The 16,288-nt window shown below is 40.8% G+C and overlaps 1 protein-coding gene across 3 annotated transcripts in view; it reads right to left on the minus strand.

Moving 5' to 3' along the window:
- Positions 1-12,753, minus strand: part of LOC124140897 (acyloxyacyl hydrolase-like) — a 40,536-nt gene extending 27,783 nt beyond the window's left edge. The window contains exons 1-9 of one of the 3 annotated variants that reach the window (XM_048397623.1): positions 12,376-12,753; positions 7,269-7,425; positions 6,566-6,665; positions 6,055-6,108; positions 5,799-5,866; positions 3,156-3,216; positions 2,050-2,120; positions 790-838; positions 323-466 (exon numbers count right to left, since the gene is read on the minus strand). In XM_048397623.1, the coding sequence (XP_048253580.1) occupies positions 323-466; positions 790-838; positions 2,050-2,120; positions 3,156-3,216; positions 5,799-5,866; positions 6,055-6,108; positions 6,566-6,665; positions 7,269-7,425; positions 12,376-12,568 (897 nt within the window). In that variant the 5' untranslated portion in view covers positions 12,569-12,753. The remainder of the gene's footprint in view (positions 1-322; positions 467-789; positions 839-2,049; positions 2,121-3,155; positions 3,217-5,798; positions 5,867-6,054; positions 6,109-6,565; positions 6,666-7,268; positions 7,426-12,375) is intronic. The other 2 variants (XM_048397621.1, XM_048397622.1) reach the window with 2 other exon arrangements.
- Positions 12,754-16,288: the final 3,535 nt, after the last annotated feature.

Raw genomic sequence — 16,288 nt, forward strand, 5'->3', positions numbered from 1 at the left:
TTCACGCTAATGCTCATGCAGTTGATGCCAGAAATTCACTTGCCATTCTGAACATCGTTTTTAACACGTAAAACGGACGGAGCTATAGGTCATTATGCAAAATAAGAGAGAAATTGTATATCAATCATAACATAGTGTAGTCGGAGAAATCACTCGAATCTGTTCAGTCCGGAAGTAGAATCAACGAGCTCCGAAGTAAGCACCTCGTTTGATGCTACTTCGGAATTAACAGATTCGAGTCATTTCTCTGTTACATAATTTACAGGCAGCCGTTGTATAACGGCACTATTCCCGACTCGCGAAGATGATCACGTGTACATACAAAGGACAGTTTCCGTGCGTCCATCCACTCCTCCGGGAGGTGAAAGTGAGCGCTAATGGAGTCCCCCAGTACTGCCACGCCCCGCTGTTCCGTTCCCCCACACAACACCTCTTCGTAGGTCTTGCCACTCGTGGGGTCGGATCCCTGAAATAGGAGTCAATCAGATGTTTGTTTGTTTGTTTGGTTATTTGTTGTTTAACGCCGAATAGTTCAGCTATATGACGGCGGTCTTAAATAATCGAGTGATTGACATCATGGGCATCGATCCACGCAATTGGGATAAGATGACATGCATGTCAATCGGCTTATGACCAAAGTCAGTTATACTAGCATGAATATACAGTAATAGGGTAATAAAATGCTTTCTCTAAAACATAGTGTTCATCCAGAAATTGTCAAAGTGAAAGATATGCATCTAATATGATAGCTTAGGGATCATAGACACATGGATTATATATTGTACTTACGTAAATTCCGTTGCAGTTAGAATCAAAGGCGACGTCGTTCATGACTGGTCTGCAGAATAAAAATGTAGTCTATAATTGTTTGCTTGTTTGTCAGTCACCAATAGTCCGGGTGTATCATGGCGATCTTTAAAAAAATCAACTTTGGGTCAGACAAACCAGTGACTGAAAGCATGAGCATCGCCCCACGCTGTTGTTGTTTGTTTGTTGTTTAACGCCCCACTCAGAAATATTCCAGCTATATGACGGCGGTCTGTAAATTATCGAGTCGGGCCCAGACTATCCAGTGATTGATATCATGAGCATCGATCCGAGCAGTTGGGATCGATGACAAACTTCAACCAAGTCAGGGAGCCTGACCACCCGATCCCGTTAGTCGCCTCTTACGACAAGCATAGTCGCCTTTTACGGCAAGCATGGGTTGCTGAAGACCTATTCTACCCCGGATCTTCACGGGTTCCCCGGCAGTAGAAGTATCTTGACAGATCATGTTGTGTTGCTGTACAGAGTTGCGTCCCTTGGGCACGCCAGAAACCTATGATCGTGGGTTCGAGTCCCTGTTCGATTACATTTCTAGGTTTGTCAGTACCATACCCGTACTCGTAAGTTTAGCCAAAGCGGTAAATGTATGAGGCCTGCATCACAACCTCCAACAAGTGTAGTTTTGGCAATAATTCTTTTTTGGCAATAATTCTATTTTAGAATGTCCGAACTTTAGACCTCATAGGACAATGTATGTACATAGTAAATATTACACAAGACCTTAAGACATAAGCTGTGTTTTTGTTCATTATTGCAAAATGAAATGATTGTGTTTTAAGAAAACTGAGCATGTTTTGCAATAATATTATGATAATTTATAAGTCCTGTATTTAACGTATGACCATTTATTAGTTACACATTTATGTCATGTATGTAGTATTTATTTGCCCTGTCGCCTGATTGAAAATGTAATTTTATCTTCATATGCCGTTGTGTACGGCCTGAATATAAATAGAGGTGTGTTCTGTTCTTGTCTATCGGAGACTTTCCCCGTGAAGACGCCGGGGTAGAATAGGTCTTCAGCAACCCATACTTGCCGTAAAAGGTGACTAACGGGATCGGATGGTCAGGCTCGCTGACTTGGTTGATACATGTCATCGATCCCAATCACTGGATTGTCTGGTCCAGACTCGAATATTTACAGACCGCCGTCATAAAGCTGGAATATTGCTGAGTGCGGCGTTAAACAACAAACCAACCAACCAACTATCGGAGACTTACCTGGCGCCTGGATGTCTGTCGCCGTTACTGTCGTCACAATCACGTCCTCTCCACGACGTGCCTCGCAGCGTCTGTAACCAACCGTATGGACATTTAGTGTGAAAACTGAATATACATTTTACTAAACTATGGCGGCTGTCGTATCGTGTTATCGCCATGTCGTGTCGCTCTACCGCTCTGTCATTGCGTGTTATCGCCATGTCGTGTCGCTCTACCGCTCTGTCATTGCGTGTTATCGCCATGTCGTGTCGCTCTACCGCTCTGTCATTGCGTGTTATCGCCATGTCGTGTCGCTCTACCGCTCTGTCATTGCGTGTTATCGCCATGGCGTGTCGCTCTACCGCTCTGTCATTGCGTGTTATCGCCATGTCGTGTCGCTCTACCGCTCTGTCATTGCGTGTTATCGCTATTTCGTTTTGGGCTGTATCGCAATATCATGTCGCGATTTCGCAACATCGTATCGTACCGTCGCTTGGGTGCGATTTCGCGTGGATATCTCAGTGCGGTATGGCGATGGCCCTAATCGGCCACCATACTTACCGTATTTCCTCTATTAGACTCAGGATTCTAATAGAGGCCGGGATCTAATAGACGCCGGGTCCTAATAGACGCCGGCCTCTAATAGAAGCCGGGTCAATTGTATGGCGATGGCCCTAATCGGCCACCATACTTACCGTATTTCCTCTAATAGAAGCCGGGTCAATTGTTCGGTGCAAAAAATAGAAGCCGGGTCTCTAATATACGCCGGGTCGATCAATTGATACAATTAATTATCCCTTTTTGGGACCTAAATTCGTGGTCATAGTGAAATGGGGGTATTAATAGAAGCCGGGTCTCTAATTGACGCCGGGTCAAAGGCTTGTCCGAAATATATAGAAGCCCGGGCGTCTGATAGAGGAAATACGGTAACTGTCGGGCAAAAGAAAGGGAAACCATTCAAAACAGGATTTGACTAAAATATACAGCGTTACAAAGCTGAAAACAGCCGCCGACTGCAAACTTACTCCAAAACACAAGTATGATACCACTACCCAATACATCACCAACGAATATCAGTTTGTTTCTTGTCTGTACGAAATTGTTACAGATACAATGTGAAAACCCACCTCTATTGTACTGAAGCCATCAGTGTCGACATCAACACCTGGATCGTGTTTGTCGAAGATGCTGCAAAATATTCATTGATGTTTTTTTACGGTATAAAAAAAACATGTAAAATAAAAATGGGTTTTCGTGCGTCAGTGCGTGCGTCCGTGGAAACCACATATTATATTCATATCCGTTATTGCATGTGGTCCATATTCTTGTACATATATCAACTCGTTAATACGGACACTTTCATTGTAGACAAATTTGTCCTGAAGAGCAAATCGACGGACGATACATTATATGCATAAAAATACAAATATTTTTTAACAAATAATTTTTTGGTCCGGCTTCTAAAATACGCAACCGCAGAAGAATGTATGGGTATCACCCATGTGATTATAAGACTGAATGAGTGAATATGGTTTTACGCCGCTTTAAAGGGGCACTGATCTAACGGAATTCCCCGGACTGGTTGTTGCCTTTGTTATTGTTTTTTCCCCGTGAGTACCCGGATGATACGCAACGCAACTGAGCGTGACCAGAGACTGGGCTACCGTCTGCAAGGACAGCTAAATAAACTTGGAGGCTGGAGGCAATATTTGTTTTACGCATTTTTGCATAAACAATGATTGGTTAACCGGGATCTATAAAGATTTCGATAAAGGGCGCATGTTAATTAATTTCTTCAACCTAAACAAACAGACAAAAAGAACGGCGGAGCTCATCGGATGTCGTCATTTGGAAATACCCCAGATGGTTATAGTTTAATACTAAAAAAGTATCCATGCAGTGAAAGCATTTTCGGATTTCGGATTGCGTCGATAATACGATATCTACTCCCTTGTTGTCATCCTAGTTTTCTCGTATAACCCCTACACTTGTGTATTTGTCGTCATTCACTTGATGCTCAGTTAATGAATTTATTACAGGTACAATTAGTGGTAGCACCACTTAGATTACCTGACAAAGGTTCCCATTTGGCATTTATTGTGTCTGGGGTAATTATTCAATCTAAATCCAGGTTTGAAGTGAGGTGAAATGTGTGTTATGTAATATGCACGTGGCAGACCAGCAAGAGGTTAATGATCAGTTGATTTACTTTTTTTTGTAAATCAACGGATCGTTCCTAGTCATCAAAGGATTAACAGAAAATACGTTGATTGATTAATCACTGTTATTTTGCACAGTGGATATGTCAAAAGTGAGTGTTTACATGTCTAGGTTTACTAAAACAAAGGGAATACACTCATATCATGGCGTGAAGTGCCGATGTAAAAACAACATACTTTGTTCAAAGGGTTAACTGATAATACGTTGATTGATTGATCATTGTTATCTATCACTCAATGGAATTTTTAGGAACTGTGGACGTTATGAAAATAGTTGTCACGTGGGCTTTCTCAGCTGACCCTTGAGACTTGACACCTATGAGAAACACCTGAAACAATCTACGTGATCAGTTGAGAAACGGACACGGGTTAAAATATCCCCAAACGATATATATTTTTAAAAATATGTGATTGTTACAGAGACACATGACATCGAATAAGTTTCTTTGTACAGCTGCAGACGAGTGGGATATTGTTCCTTTGTGTGGATATTCATGGATACATTGCTCGAACAAGGAAGCTGCCTAAAATTTATACACATAAATTTGGTAGGTTGTAATTATGGTATTTGCATTTTGTTTTCCTTCATTTGCTGTAGCATTGAACCGATTCGTCCTTGTTTCTCTACGTCTTGGTTGGGAAATTCTTCAATGCGCGATAGACGTTGTTTTCACAGACCTTTTCCTTTGTAAGCGTGTATATATTACCGTCAATTTGTAAAACGTGATTCTCTCAGGCAATTTATAAAATGTGTAAATATTTCAGTCATTTTGACTAAAAAATCTGTCCAGATTGATTAAGACGATTAAAAGGGCCTACAAACATCACAACTGATTATTATGTAGGATTAGAAGCCAAACAACATAGAAATGTACTTTTCAACGTAACATTTTCAGTCTCTTGGTGATGACATTAAACATCAAAATGTTTGGAATTCGTTATCATAATAATACAGTCACTTTGTAAAATAACTGAATATTTAGGCGTTTAATAAATTTGAAAATGTTACATATTTTGACAGTAAAAAGATATACACACTATATAAAAGAAATGCTCAGGTGAAATATTTACTTTGTGTTGCAAGTCAAAATAGTGTAAACGAAAATCGCTAAATGTGTCTTATCAAAACTTCGTCACCATTACCGATGCTACCCACAAAGATACCTACATTTCCTTATTATCTCGAAAACTGTATTTCATTTTGTTGATCAATGTGACCATACGCCCTTATTACTACCCATACAAGAGACTAATGCGCTTACGAATGGCGCAGCAGAGGTCGCGAACTAGTCTAGATTTCTGCTATACATCCGGGTACTCACTGGGAAAAAACAATAACAAAGGCAACAACCAGTCCCGGGGAATTGCGTTAGATCAGTGCCCCTTTAAGCAATATTTCAGCAATGTCACGGCGGGGGACACCGGAAAATGGGCTTCACACATTGTACCAAAGGGGAATCGAACCCGGTTCTCCGGCGTGACGAGCGAACGCTTTAACAACTAGGCTACCCCACCGCCCCTTTGATTATAGGAGGAAATATAGGTTCATACTTATCGATGTAGTCGCAGATTTCCTTGATTCCTGGGAGGTTGCAGATGTCGGCTTTTTCAACGGAGAGCTGCAAACGTATTATTTGAGTTTCGGTAAGCTGTTTGAGGGTTCAGATAATACATTACTGCCCATTGAAACCTCCATAGGCCGGACCTCGCCGCATATAGAGGGCCTCACAATGAATCCATTATCACAAAATATGTTTTTTATGATATAAAAATTGAAGTCACTGAAATTGTTTTTAGGTTAACTTACTCCATGCTGTTTCATGACTTCTCGGCGCTTGCGCACACCGAACTCAAATCCTGTCTGAAAAATATAGGTAAATACCATTTAATGTGAAACAGCAGTAGTTTGGGTGGATTATATAAATAATGATCAATAATGCTACACAAGCTCCTCCCATTCTTTTTTCAGTCCGTTAGTGGGCATTGCTAGGTTAGCCTATCAAATGCCACGGAAACACTTGCAGTGTATATATATATGTTCCTAATAGTAACTCACCGCGAATAGCTGCATAATTGAGCAATAATCAGTCACTCACTCCCTAACAGTAACCGTACGTAAAGCTAGGGTTCCGGACTAACAGGGTTCTGACTAACGACGCTTCATCGTATCGCACTTGTAGCATTGATGATGAACCATAAAGTCCAGATTAGCGGGGTTTTCCAGTTTTGGAATTCTATTTAACACTGGAAGTGGTGGGTTTTTTTCATTTTCATATAAACAAAAGGTTCTTGTAAACACTGAACCCTAGTGTTGTTACCGATGGTGAGGGGTAGGCCTGGCAGCGTTGATGGCCGGGGTCCGTGTGGCAGAAGGGGAGGGCGTGGCAGATGGTGTCAGGGTTCTCCTCCTTAGAGATGCTGCAATAGACAACAGCCTCTTTACCACGCCGTGGCTAACACACTCAAACAATGTATCTTTACATCCCAAGTCACAGTGAAAAAAGGGAAAGTCACTTTTTACATATTCGTAATGGCTCAGAGGGGTCTAAAGTTCTAAAATTTGTGGGTTTTTTCTAGTGTCATCTTTTACTTATATGGTGATTGTATAATCGAGTTGGTCCATGCCTACCAGTGACTACAAGCGGTAAAAACGATAACGTCATCGGTGCATGAAGACAAGCAATCATCCAAGTGTGACCAACCTGATCAACATCTTCCAACCTTGAGGATTGTAGAGATGTACATGCATTACCCAAGGGCAGTGTTTTATATACAGTTGAACATGTGGTATACAAGACCAATACTATAATATATACACATGTAAGAGATTCTGGGGCAGAAAATGTCAATTCGTATCGCGGGCTTTCCTCCCACATTAATCTGACACGCCGCGATATAACTGGAATACTGTTAAAAGCGGCGTTAAACCCAACTCACTCACTCACTCACTCGCTCAATTCGTATTGAGGGTCTGCGCATGTCTATACTCCACCGCACATGCGCAGAGCTCAGGTTACGTACAATTCAGGAAGAACAGGTCCAACAAAATCGGCGAAGGCTTTGCAAGCATTCTGGAACTTGGTCGGTAGGAAGGAGCAGAGTCGGTCCAGAGCCTGCACTGTCGTCTCGTTGTAGATCTCCGAGAGCTGCTCCACCAAGGAAATCACGACCGTGCATGCTGGAGGGGGAGACAACTCGAGATTTAAAGGGGCTCGTGTCTCCGATACGTTAGTACATAACATTTGCCGAAATTAACTCTGATTCTAAAGGGGTTTTTTCCTTTGCATAGCCTTATTTCATTAGCTATTTCAATCTTACACAATCAGGATATGATCACTGATACGTAGGATATAAGGGTATTGTTGGGTAGCCTAGTATGTTAAGCGTGGGCTCCTCATGTCAAGATTCGAGTTCGAATCCCAACAATGTGTGAATACAATTCGGTTTTTCATCAGCCGTGACTGTAGTCGAGTGGATGGAGCGTCTGTTCGGAGAGCGGAAGGTCGCAGGTTCTATCCCCGGCCGCGTCATACCAAAATACGTTAAGATTGGTACTTTTTGTTACTCTGCCTGGCTCTCAGAATTAAGATTAAACAAGGCTCGGGTTCAGTAAAGCTGTGTCTGAGTAGGTTAAACTGTGTTGGCACTATAAAACTGACCTTAGTCTGGACAAGTACAATCAAAGGAATACACACACGTCGCTATATGGATGAAATTATGTCGATGCGACGTTATATTTTAACTAACATCTGGTAATGGTAGGGAGCATGAGACAATTAGCACCCCACACCCTGTTTTTGGCTTACAAGCATGTTTGTTCTTGAAGTGCACTAACACCACCTTTTCCAAAATTCTGTATCCGCGCTTGAAAGGCAATGATTGGATACTGCAATTCCACAGGAACCTGATATTTTATCATTTTATCGAGGATTCCCCGCGGTGTCCACGCTCAGTGCGAGGAGCTGGTGAACAGTTGGGATTTGAGGAGGCGTCTAAGGCGCCGCAACGCTCTGTGCAGAGTTGCCTCCCTTGGTCACACCAGAAACCTATGATCGTGGGTTCGAATCCCGGTTCGCCCCGATTACCATACCCATACATGTCAGTACCATACCCGTGCTCGTGGGTTTCACCAAAGTGGTAAACCTCTGAGACCTGCATGACGACGACTATCCTCCCACATCTAGCTGACACGCCGTGATATAACTGGAATACTGTTCAAATCAGCATAAACCACACTCAATCAAGCAAGCACTTAAATATACTCATAAACGACCATTCACATCTTCTGCCAGTCTTCAAATCCAAATCAAATCTAATTTAATTTAATAGTTGGTTCGTTTGTTGTTTTACGCCGCACACAGCAATATTCCAGCTATATGACGGCGGTCTGTAAATAATTGAGTCTGGACCAGACAATCCAGTGATTATAATCATGTGCATCGATCCACGCAATTGGGATCGATGACATGCATCAACCAAGTCAGCGATCCTGACCACCCGATCCCGTTAGTCGCCTTTTACGACAAGCATAGTCGCCTTTTACGGCAAGCATGGGTTGCTGAAGACCTATTTTACCCCGGATCTTCACGGGTCTTTTTAATTTAATGAACGTCTGGGTGGGTGAATAAATGATCGATTCGGATGAATGAATGGGTAGACGAATGAATGAATCCGGGTTGGTATGTATAGTCTGATTTATTGACTCAAGAAAAAGACCTGCACTCTAAACTTGTGTGCTCTCATATTGAAAACTGGACGCGTCCATACGCGAAAACGACTGTTCTGTTGAGGATAGCACGTGTTCTATTGCTGAAGGCCCGTGATCTGGTGTAGAACACGGGCGTGTTTTGATGGAGTCAAGCTACATGGCATCTTCTTGGTGAGAGATACAGTTTATTAGACCCGTGAAGATCCGTGTTAGAATAGGTCTTCAGCAACCCATGCTTGCCGTAAAAGGCGACTATGTTGTCGTAAGAGGCGACAAATGGGATCGGGTGATCAGGCTGGTGGATGCATGTCATCAATCCCAGTTGCATGGATCGATGCTCGTGATGTCAGTCACTGGATTGTCTGGTCCAGATTCGATTATTTACAGACCGCCGTCATATAGCTGGAATATTTCTGAGTGCGGCGTTAAACAACAAACAACAACAACAACAACAACCATTTATTACATATTTGTCATGGAGGTTTTTTTAAGCATGCTATAGTCATGGCGGTGCTATAAAACCATCCTTCTTGGGGAGATTTACCCAGAAGAAACACCCGCGGAGTACAGACCTCTCACTTTTTTTATTCTTAACTGGATTAAAAGATATATTATAATAAGTAGGCTGATAATCTATTTTCTGTCAAATTATTTAATACTACCATTTTTCATTGCAATATTTGTTAACTTTCTATTTCCTTCATTTTCCCGCGTTTTCATGGCCTCGCTTTGAGAATGGCAAATGTGATGCCTTAAACTGGCCGATTAGAGAGATAAGCACTCTCGTCAATGAGATATAGCTCAACTGCCCCAGGAAGGCAGAGAATAACACACAAACATGGTATCCTGCTATGTTTGCTTAATTATTTACATGTTAGTTCATTCGTTAAAGAATAACCCCAAAAGAATATGCTTCAATATCTTTTGAATGTAATTGTCACATTTAGATTGAAACGTTATGCTAGAGATTATCACATTTAGAATGAAATGTTATGTTAGGGATAACAGATTGTTTATGTAACATTTTGTAAATATGCTTTTAAATGCACAAGGATACCATGTATGAACAACAATGTGATACAACTTTTACAAACTGTAAATATCACAGATATTGTTTTCATGCATTTAGAAAGATGTTCTTATGTTACAGTTCTATTAACTTCAAGAGACATGTTCAGTGATAAAAGAGGAAATAGAGGTTATTTACTGTGGATCATTAGCATGTTGAAGCGTTTCCAATATTTATTCGAAGCAGTTTTCCGAGACGGTAGTGTTCTGCATATTGTCCTGGGTACCGTTGTACAAAGCTAACGTTAAGGTGATCGTAACAGCCATACTTTAAAATAGACTTACGACTCTTGTAGCGCTAATGTTGTTTTGTACAACGGCACCCTGGAACACTTTAAACGTGTTCTAAAAGTGTTCTAAAAGTGTTATATCTTCAGTGACATTCATGTGTTCAATCTAGTGTTCAGAGTGAGTGAGTTGGGTTTAACGCCGCTTTGAACACTATTCCAGTTATATCACGATGTGTCAGCTTAATGTGGCAAGAAAGCCCGAAGTGATGCAGGTTTCAGACGTTCATCACTGTGGAAAAACCGCGAGAACGGGTATGGGGCTGACATACCTAAAAATAAAAGAGACTCGAATTCGAGTCCACGACCATTGGTTTCTCTCGTCCCCAAGGGACGCAACTCTGCACAGCGAATTGCGGCGCCTTAGCTGACTGGGTCACCCTTGCCCCAGTTGTGATAATAAAAACAATAGGATGATGCTAACATTGCCGGTGCACGGTGTTTCAGCTTACTTTGGGAGATAAGCCCCAAGTGATGCAGGTCTCAGACATCTACCACTTTTGTGAAACACATAGGTTTAGAGTGTCGGTCTTTGTCTTGAATCAATAAATCAGACTACATACCAACCCCGATCCATTCATCAAACCACCAATTCATTCATTATTATTGATTGATCTATACTGGATGACTTGCAGAATACCTGAGCGAACGTTTATGGGTATATTTTATTCCTTACTTGGTGAGTGAGTGAGTTGGGTTTAACGCCGCTTTTAACAGTATTCTAGTTATATCACCGCGTGTCAGCTTATTGTGGGAGGAAAGCCCGAAGTGATACAGGTCTCAGACGTTTACCACTTCGGTGAAGCCAACGAGCACGGGTATGGTGCTGACAAACCTAGAAACATAATCGGGACGAACCTGGCTATTGTTCAGAGGAAAACCACTTGGCTTCAGAGTGTGAATTTACATATGTTCTTGTGGTGAGATACAACCAAGGCATCATAATCACCCCATCAATTTTGAGCAATACATGGTCCACATTAACATGGATGGGCGTAATGTGTCCATTTTCTCACAAAGGTTATTGGGTTATTGGGTTATCAATTATCACACGTGCTTAAATAAGTTATCACTGTTTATCTGTTGTCATGAAACCAACACAAGCCAAGGTTTGTGATTATTGTGTATCTCGGATTCTGTATTTTGTATGTACTCTGCCCCGCTTGCCCTCTTAATCAGTAAGATTGAAAATACATGACACTTGTTCTATCTGTATATGCACGTGTATTATTTTTGTGAGGAGCACAATATAGTTATTATTTCTGTATTTAGTTATGGATTTGATTGTTTGGTTTGTTTGTTGTTTAACGCCGCACTCAGCAATATTCCAGCTGTATGACGGCGGTCTGTAAATAATCGAGTCTGGACCAGACAATCCAGTGATTGACATCATGAGCATCGATTCACGCAACTGCGATACGATGACATGCATCATCCAAGTCAGCGACCCTGACCACCCGATCCTGTTAGTCGCCTTTTACGGCAAGCATGGGTTGCTGAAGATCATTTCTATCCCGGATCTTCACAGTTCATTTAGTTATGGAAAAACACTTTTTTTCTGAATATACACTTTTTGACAGAACTTACTTTCAGTCTAAATGGCACTTTCGTTTTCAGAATAATAAATAGAACGTTTGTCTTTTCTTGAAAAAAGTCAAATCCTCAATTTCTTTTTATAGTTTGACGAAAGACATCCAGTCCTTTCTAAAGGAGCTACTGGTGTAGGATAGTGGTTTAAACGTTCGCATGTCATGGGTCGATTCCGCGTGTGGGTGCAAAGTATGAATAATATTGGTGAAAACGATTTAAAACTCTTCCTAACACTCTTATTTCGGTTTTTTGAAGTGGTAAACGTCTAAGACCTGCATCACTTCCGGCTTTCCTCCCACATTAAGCTGACAATACCATAGAAAGTCCACTCGTTTCGAAAAAATGGTATTTAACGAGGATGAGTGTAGTATTCTCTATTTATACACCGTTCGGAATAAATAGGTTTCACTGCATGTATTTCCTCGAAATAAATGAAAAGTTAACTGTAGGAATGTGATGGAGTAGTCTATATTACCTGCACAGTTAGACCCTCCGTTGATGGACCGATATCCCGGCCCCCGAGCCCCCGAGGCCGCACCCCCAGACAGACAGCAGAGTACCCCCAGGACGACAACGCACACCGTCAGCTCTCGGCCCATCTTGGCGATGTTCTGTTCGATATAACTACCATGGATACTGATAGAGGGTCCAGTACAGCGCGTGGTCATATGATAACGCGTGACTTGAGTCAGCTGGACCTGTCTGTAATAATGATTTTGAAAAATGAAAGTCCTATTGAATCGTATTTGTGTGAATATAGGATTTTCCCCTTGTAGTGACGTGTGCGTTCCTGCATGTCTGTGTTCAATGGCAAAGTTTACGAACAAGGAAGACTTAAAGTTGTAGACGGAAGCAGTGTGACGCGTCACTGCATACCCTGTACACTGACACATTTTCCGGACACGGTATGTGGGTAACGGGGTCAACTGGCACCGATACTAGAATGCGCAATCGCCCGATTACAACTGTTTTGTTGAACCTACGTCAAAACAAGAACGTTATGACAGTGTCACATCGCAGCCATGATATGTATATATATATATATATATATATATATATATATATATATATATATATATATATATATACATACATACATACATACATACATACATACATACATATATATATATATATATATATATATATATATATATATATATATATATATATATGTTGTATGCAAGGACAGCGTTCCATTATAAGACCACTGGCATTCAAAGCTGCCCTTGTCCGTCAACCAAACCCTTCTGTGAGAAAACGTGTGTGGCGCATTTTGTGCTTTAATTAATATTATCTGACGCTATCTGTGGTAATAAGAACCCATCTAGGGATAATTTTGTATCCTTTACGCTGAGTCATGTTTCCGTAATAAAACCATAATTATGATGATCACATAAGAAGTAATAACTGATAAAACGAACGAAACCCTTGAACATCCGGGGTAGAATTGGTCTTCAGCAACCCATGCTTGCCGTAAAAGGCGACTATGCTTGTCGTAAGAGGCGACTAACGGGATCGGGTGGTCAGGCTCGCTGACTTGGTTGATGCATGTCATCGAACCCAATTGCGTGGATCGATGCTTGTGCTATCAATCACTGGATTGTCTGGTCCAGACTCGATTATTTACAGCAGTATTCAAGCTATATGACGGCGGTCTGTAAATGTTCAAGTCTGGACCAGACAATCCAGTGATTGACATCACGCAATTGGTATACGATGGCATGCATCAACCAAGTCAGCGAGCCTGACCACCCGATCCCGTTAGTCGCCTCTTAAAACAAGCATAGTCGCCTTTTACGGCATGCATAAGTTACTGAAGGCGTATTCTACCCCAATCTCATTAAAATCAGATCTAAGCTAAACAAAGCGATAGCGAGAACTAAGATCATCTGATTTTAATGAGATTGATTCTACCCTGGATCTTCACGGGTCGGGTCGTGTAAGTATGTACTGAACCTGAAGAGGTAAACCTATACCTACACAAAACATATCTTTGGCTCTTTATGTGTAATATTTTAGAGAAACAGACTCGCGTTGGTTTTTCGTTTCGATTACAGGATGCATAGCAACTGATCAATATCATAGAAAGCCGATTCGTTAAATCTGGACATATAACCCGTGATTCCCCGTAGCCAGTCGGTTATTCTCTAATTGTTCTAATTCTCAATGTATTATGTTTGTTTGTTTGTTTGTTTGTTTGTTTGTTTAATGCCGCACTCAGCAATATTCAAGCTATATGACGGCGGTCTGTAAATATTCAAGTCTGGACCAGACAATCCAGTTATTGACATCACGCAACTGGGATACGATGACATGCATCAACCAAGTCAGCGAGCCTGACCACCCGATCCCGTTAGTCGTCTCTGAAAACAAGCATATAGTCGCCTTTTACGTCAAGCATGGGTTGCTGAAGACGTATTCTACCCCGGATCTTCACGGGTCGTGTAAGTATGTACTGAACCTGAAGAACTAAACCTATACCTACACAAAACATACTTTTGGCTCTTTATGTGAAATATGTTAGAGAAACAGGCTCGCGTTGGTTTTTCGTTTCGATTACAGGATGCATAGCAACTGATCAATATCATAGATTCGTTATCGGTTATTCTCTAATTGTTCTACTTCCCAATGTATTATTTAATATCAACGAGTGTGATAAATATATGACTGTGAAAAAATGTTTCGTGCTGTAGGATGTTGTGGAGTCTGACATTACGACTGCCTTGATGAGTAAAGTCTTGGAATCCAACCGAATCATTCTTTTTATCATGGCTCGAACTGCCGGACAAAAGAAAGTATTAACTTGAAATTGAATTTACAATTACTATAGGCTGAAGATAGTCGCGGAAACACTGCAAACTCAAGGTCCAAAGCACAACTATAATACCTGTGTCAAATACATCCCCATCGAAAAAAACAGTTCTTGTTCGTTTTATTTTCAGCCACCATCAAATGGGCGTATACTTCCTTCTGCCCGGCAGGTTACTACTGCGGCGGTAGGTTTGCTGTGTTCCGCGGCGACTGTTTTCATCCAGTGACGTTTTGATAACATTTGTAATTTTGGGTCAAATCCAATCCGACTGTTTAGTAGGATATATTTATAGTATTCATGAAACAGTCTGTAAAGCATCAATAGCATAAACTTCTCTTGTTTTGTTTACAAATCAAGTCCTGTCACGTGATGTGCAAATAAACTTGTTTACACGACAGTGGCGTCATGCTAAGTCCTTCCTGTGCCGGAGTGTGAGACTCCCCGAATATAATTATCCCGATATCCATGGCCCTGAGGGTAACTTTATGCAATAATCAACACCTGAGCCCTGAAGTAGTATAATTAGAGCACCGGTGTGCTTCCGGGCACATGTGTTCATTGTCATACAATACTAGTATATATAATAGAAAACATACTTGACTTCTTTTCTAATATTGGAAAATAAATGAGTTTGTATACAGGCGATTCAATTAGAAAAGTATAAAACAGGGTGTTTTTGTACGTACATGATCGGAGTCATCTGTATGCGAACACTTAACAGCGCAAGCAGATGTCAATGTTTCTTTTATTTCATTCGCCAAAATTTTCAACAGCCTGTTATTATTTAAAGGAATGTTATTTATGACAGGGATAATTTAAATAATCTCAACCTCCAAAGGGTAGAAATATTTTAAAAACATTCTTTACAATTTTACCGAGTGTACGACAACATTAATGTTTCACGTATCAATCGAACTATGGTGTCAATTTCCATGACGTCACACTTGACAACATTCACAATCACGCAGTCTCTGCATCGGAAGAGTTTGTCCGAGGCCAATGTCGTTTTGTCACAAAGGCGGATGTAGGAACAAAACGGACTTTAAATAGATTTTTTAGTGTTAGTAAAATTAACTTTCCCACTGATGCGTCATATTGTCTTTCGCATTCCAACCCCAATTTTAATGTATCAATGTATAATTTCCTAATTTACTGACTATCTGCATGCTTACTGTACCGTATGTCGCAAACTCGTGCGACTGCGTAATAGATATTCTAAATATATGTGTCATTTTGGTTTCTTATCCTTTTTTCATATCACGTTTTATTCTTCGTGGTGTCAGGTTACTTTGATTTTTAAACGAAAGAGAATATAAAATTCTCCTATCAACCTACTGTAAACAACAAATTTATTTTATATGGCACATATTGAGCTAATTTACGCGATTCCTTAGCTGCGACTGATAGCCGTGCTTTTAAATCGGTTATTAAATTTACTTCTATGTACATGTACTTCCCTACTTTGTCAAATACCTCAGTATCTATTAAAAGCCTGGGGTTACGGAAGTGATACTATTATAAGTCACGTGGATTTGTTATTATATGTGTTATTATGAACTTTTAAAGTTTTCTC

The sequence above is a fragment of the Haliotis rufescens genome, unplaced genomic scaffold, assembly GCF_023055435.1.
Source record: "Haliotis rufescens isolate VD_foot unplaced genomic scaffold, xgHalRufe1.0.p SCAF_17, whole genome shotgun sequence".
Lineage (NCBI taxonomy): Eukaryota > Metazoa > Mollusca > Gastropoda > Lepetellida > Haliotidae > Haliotis > Haliotis rufescens.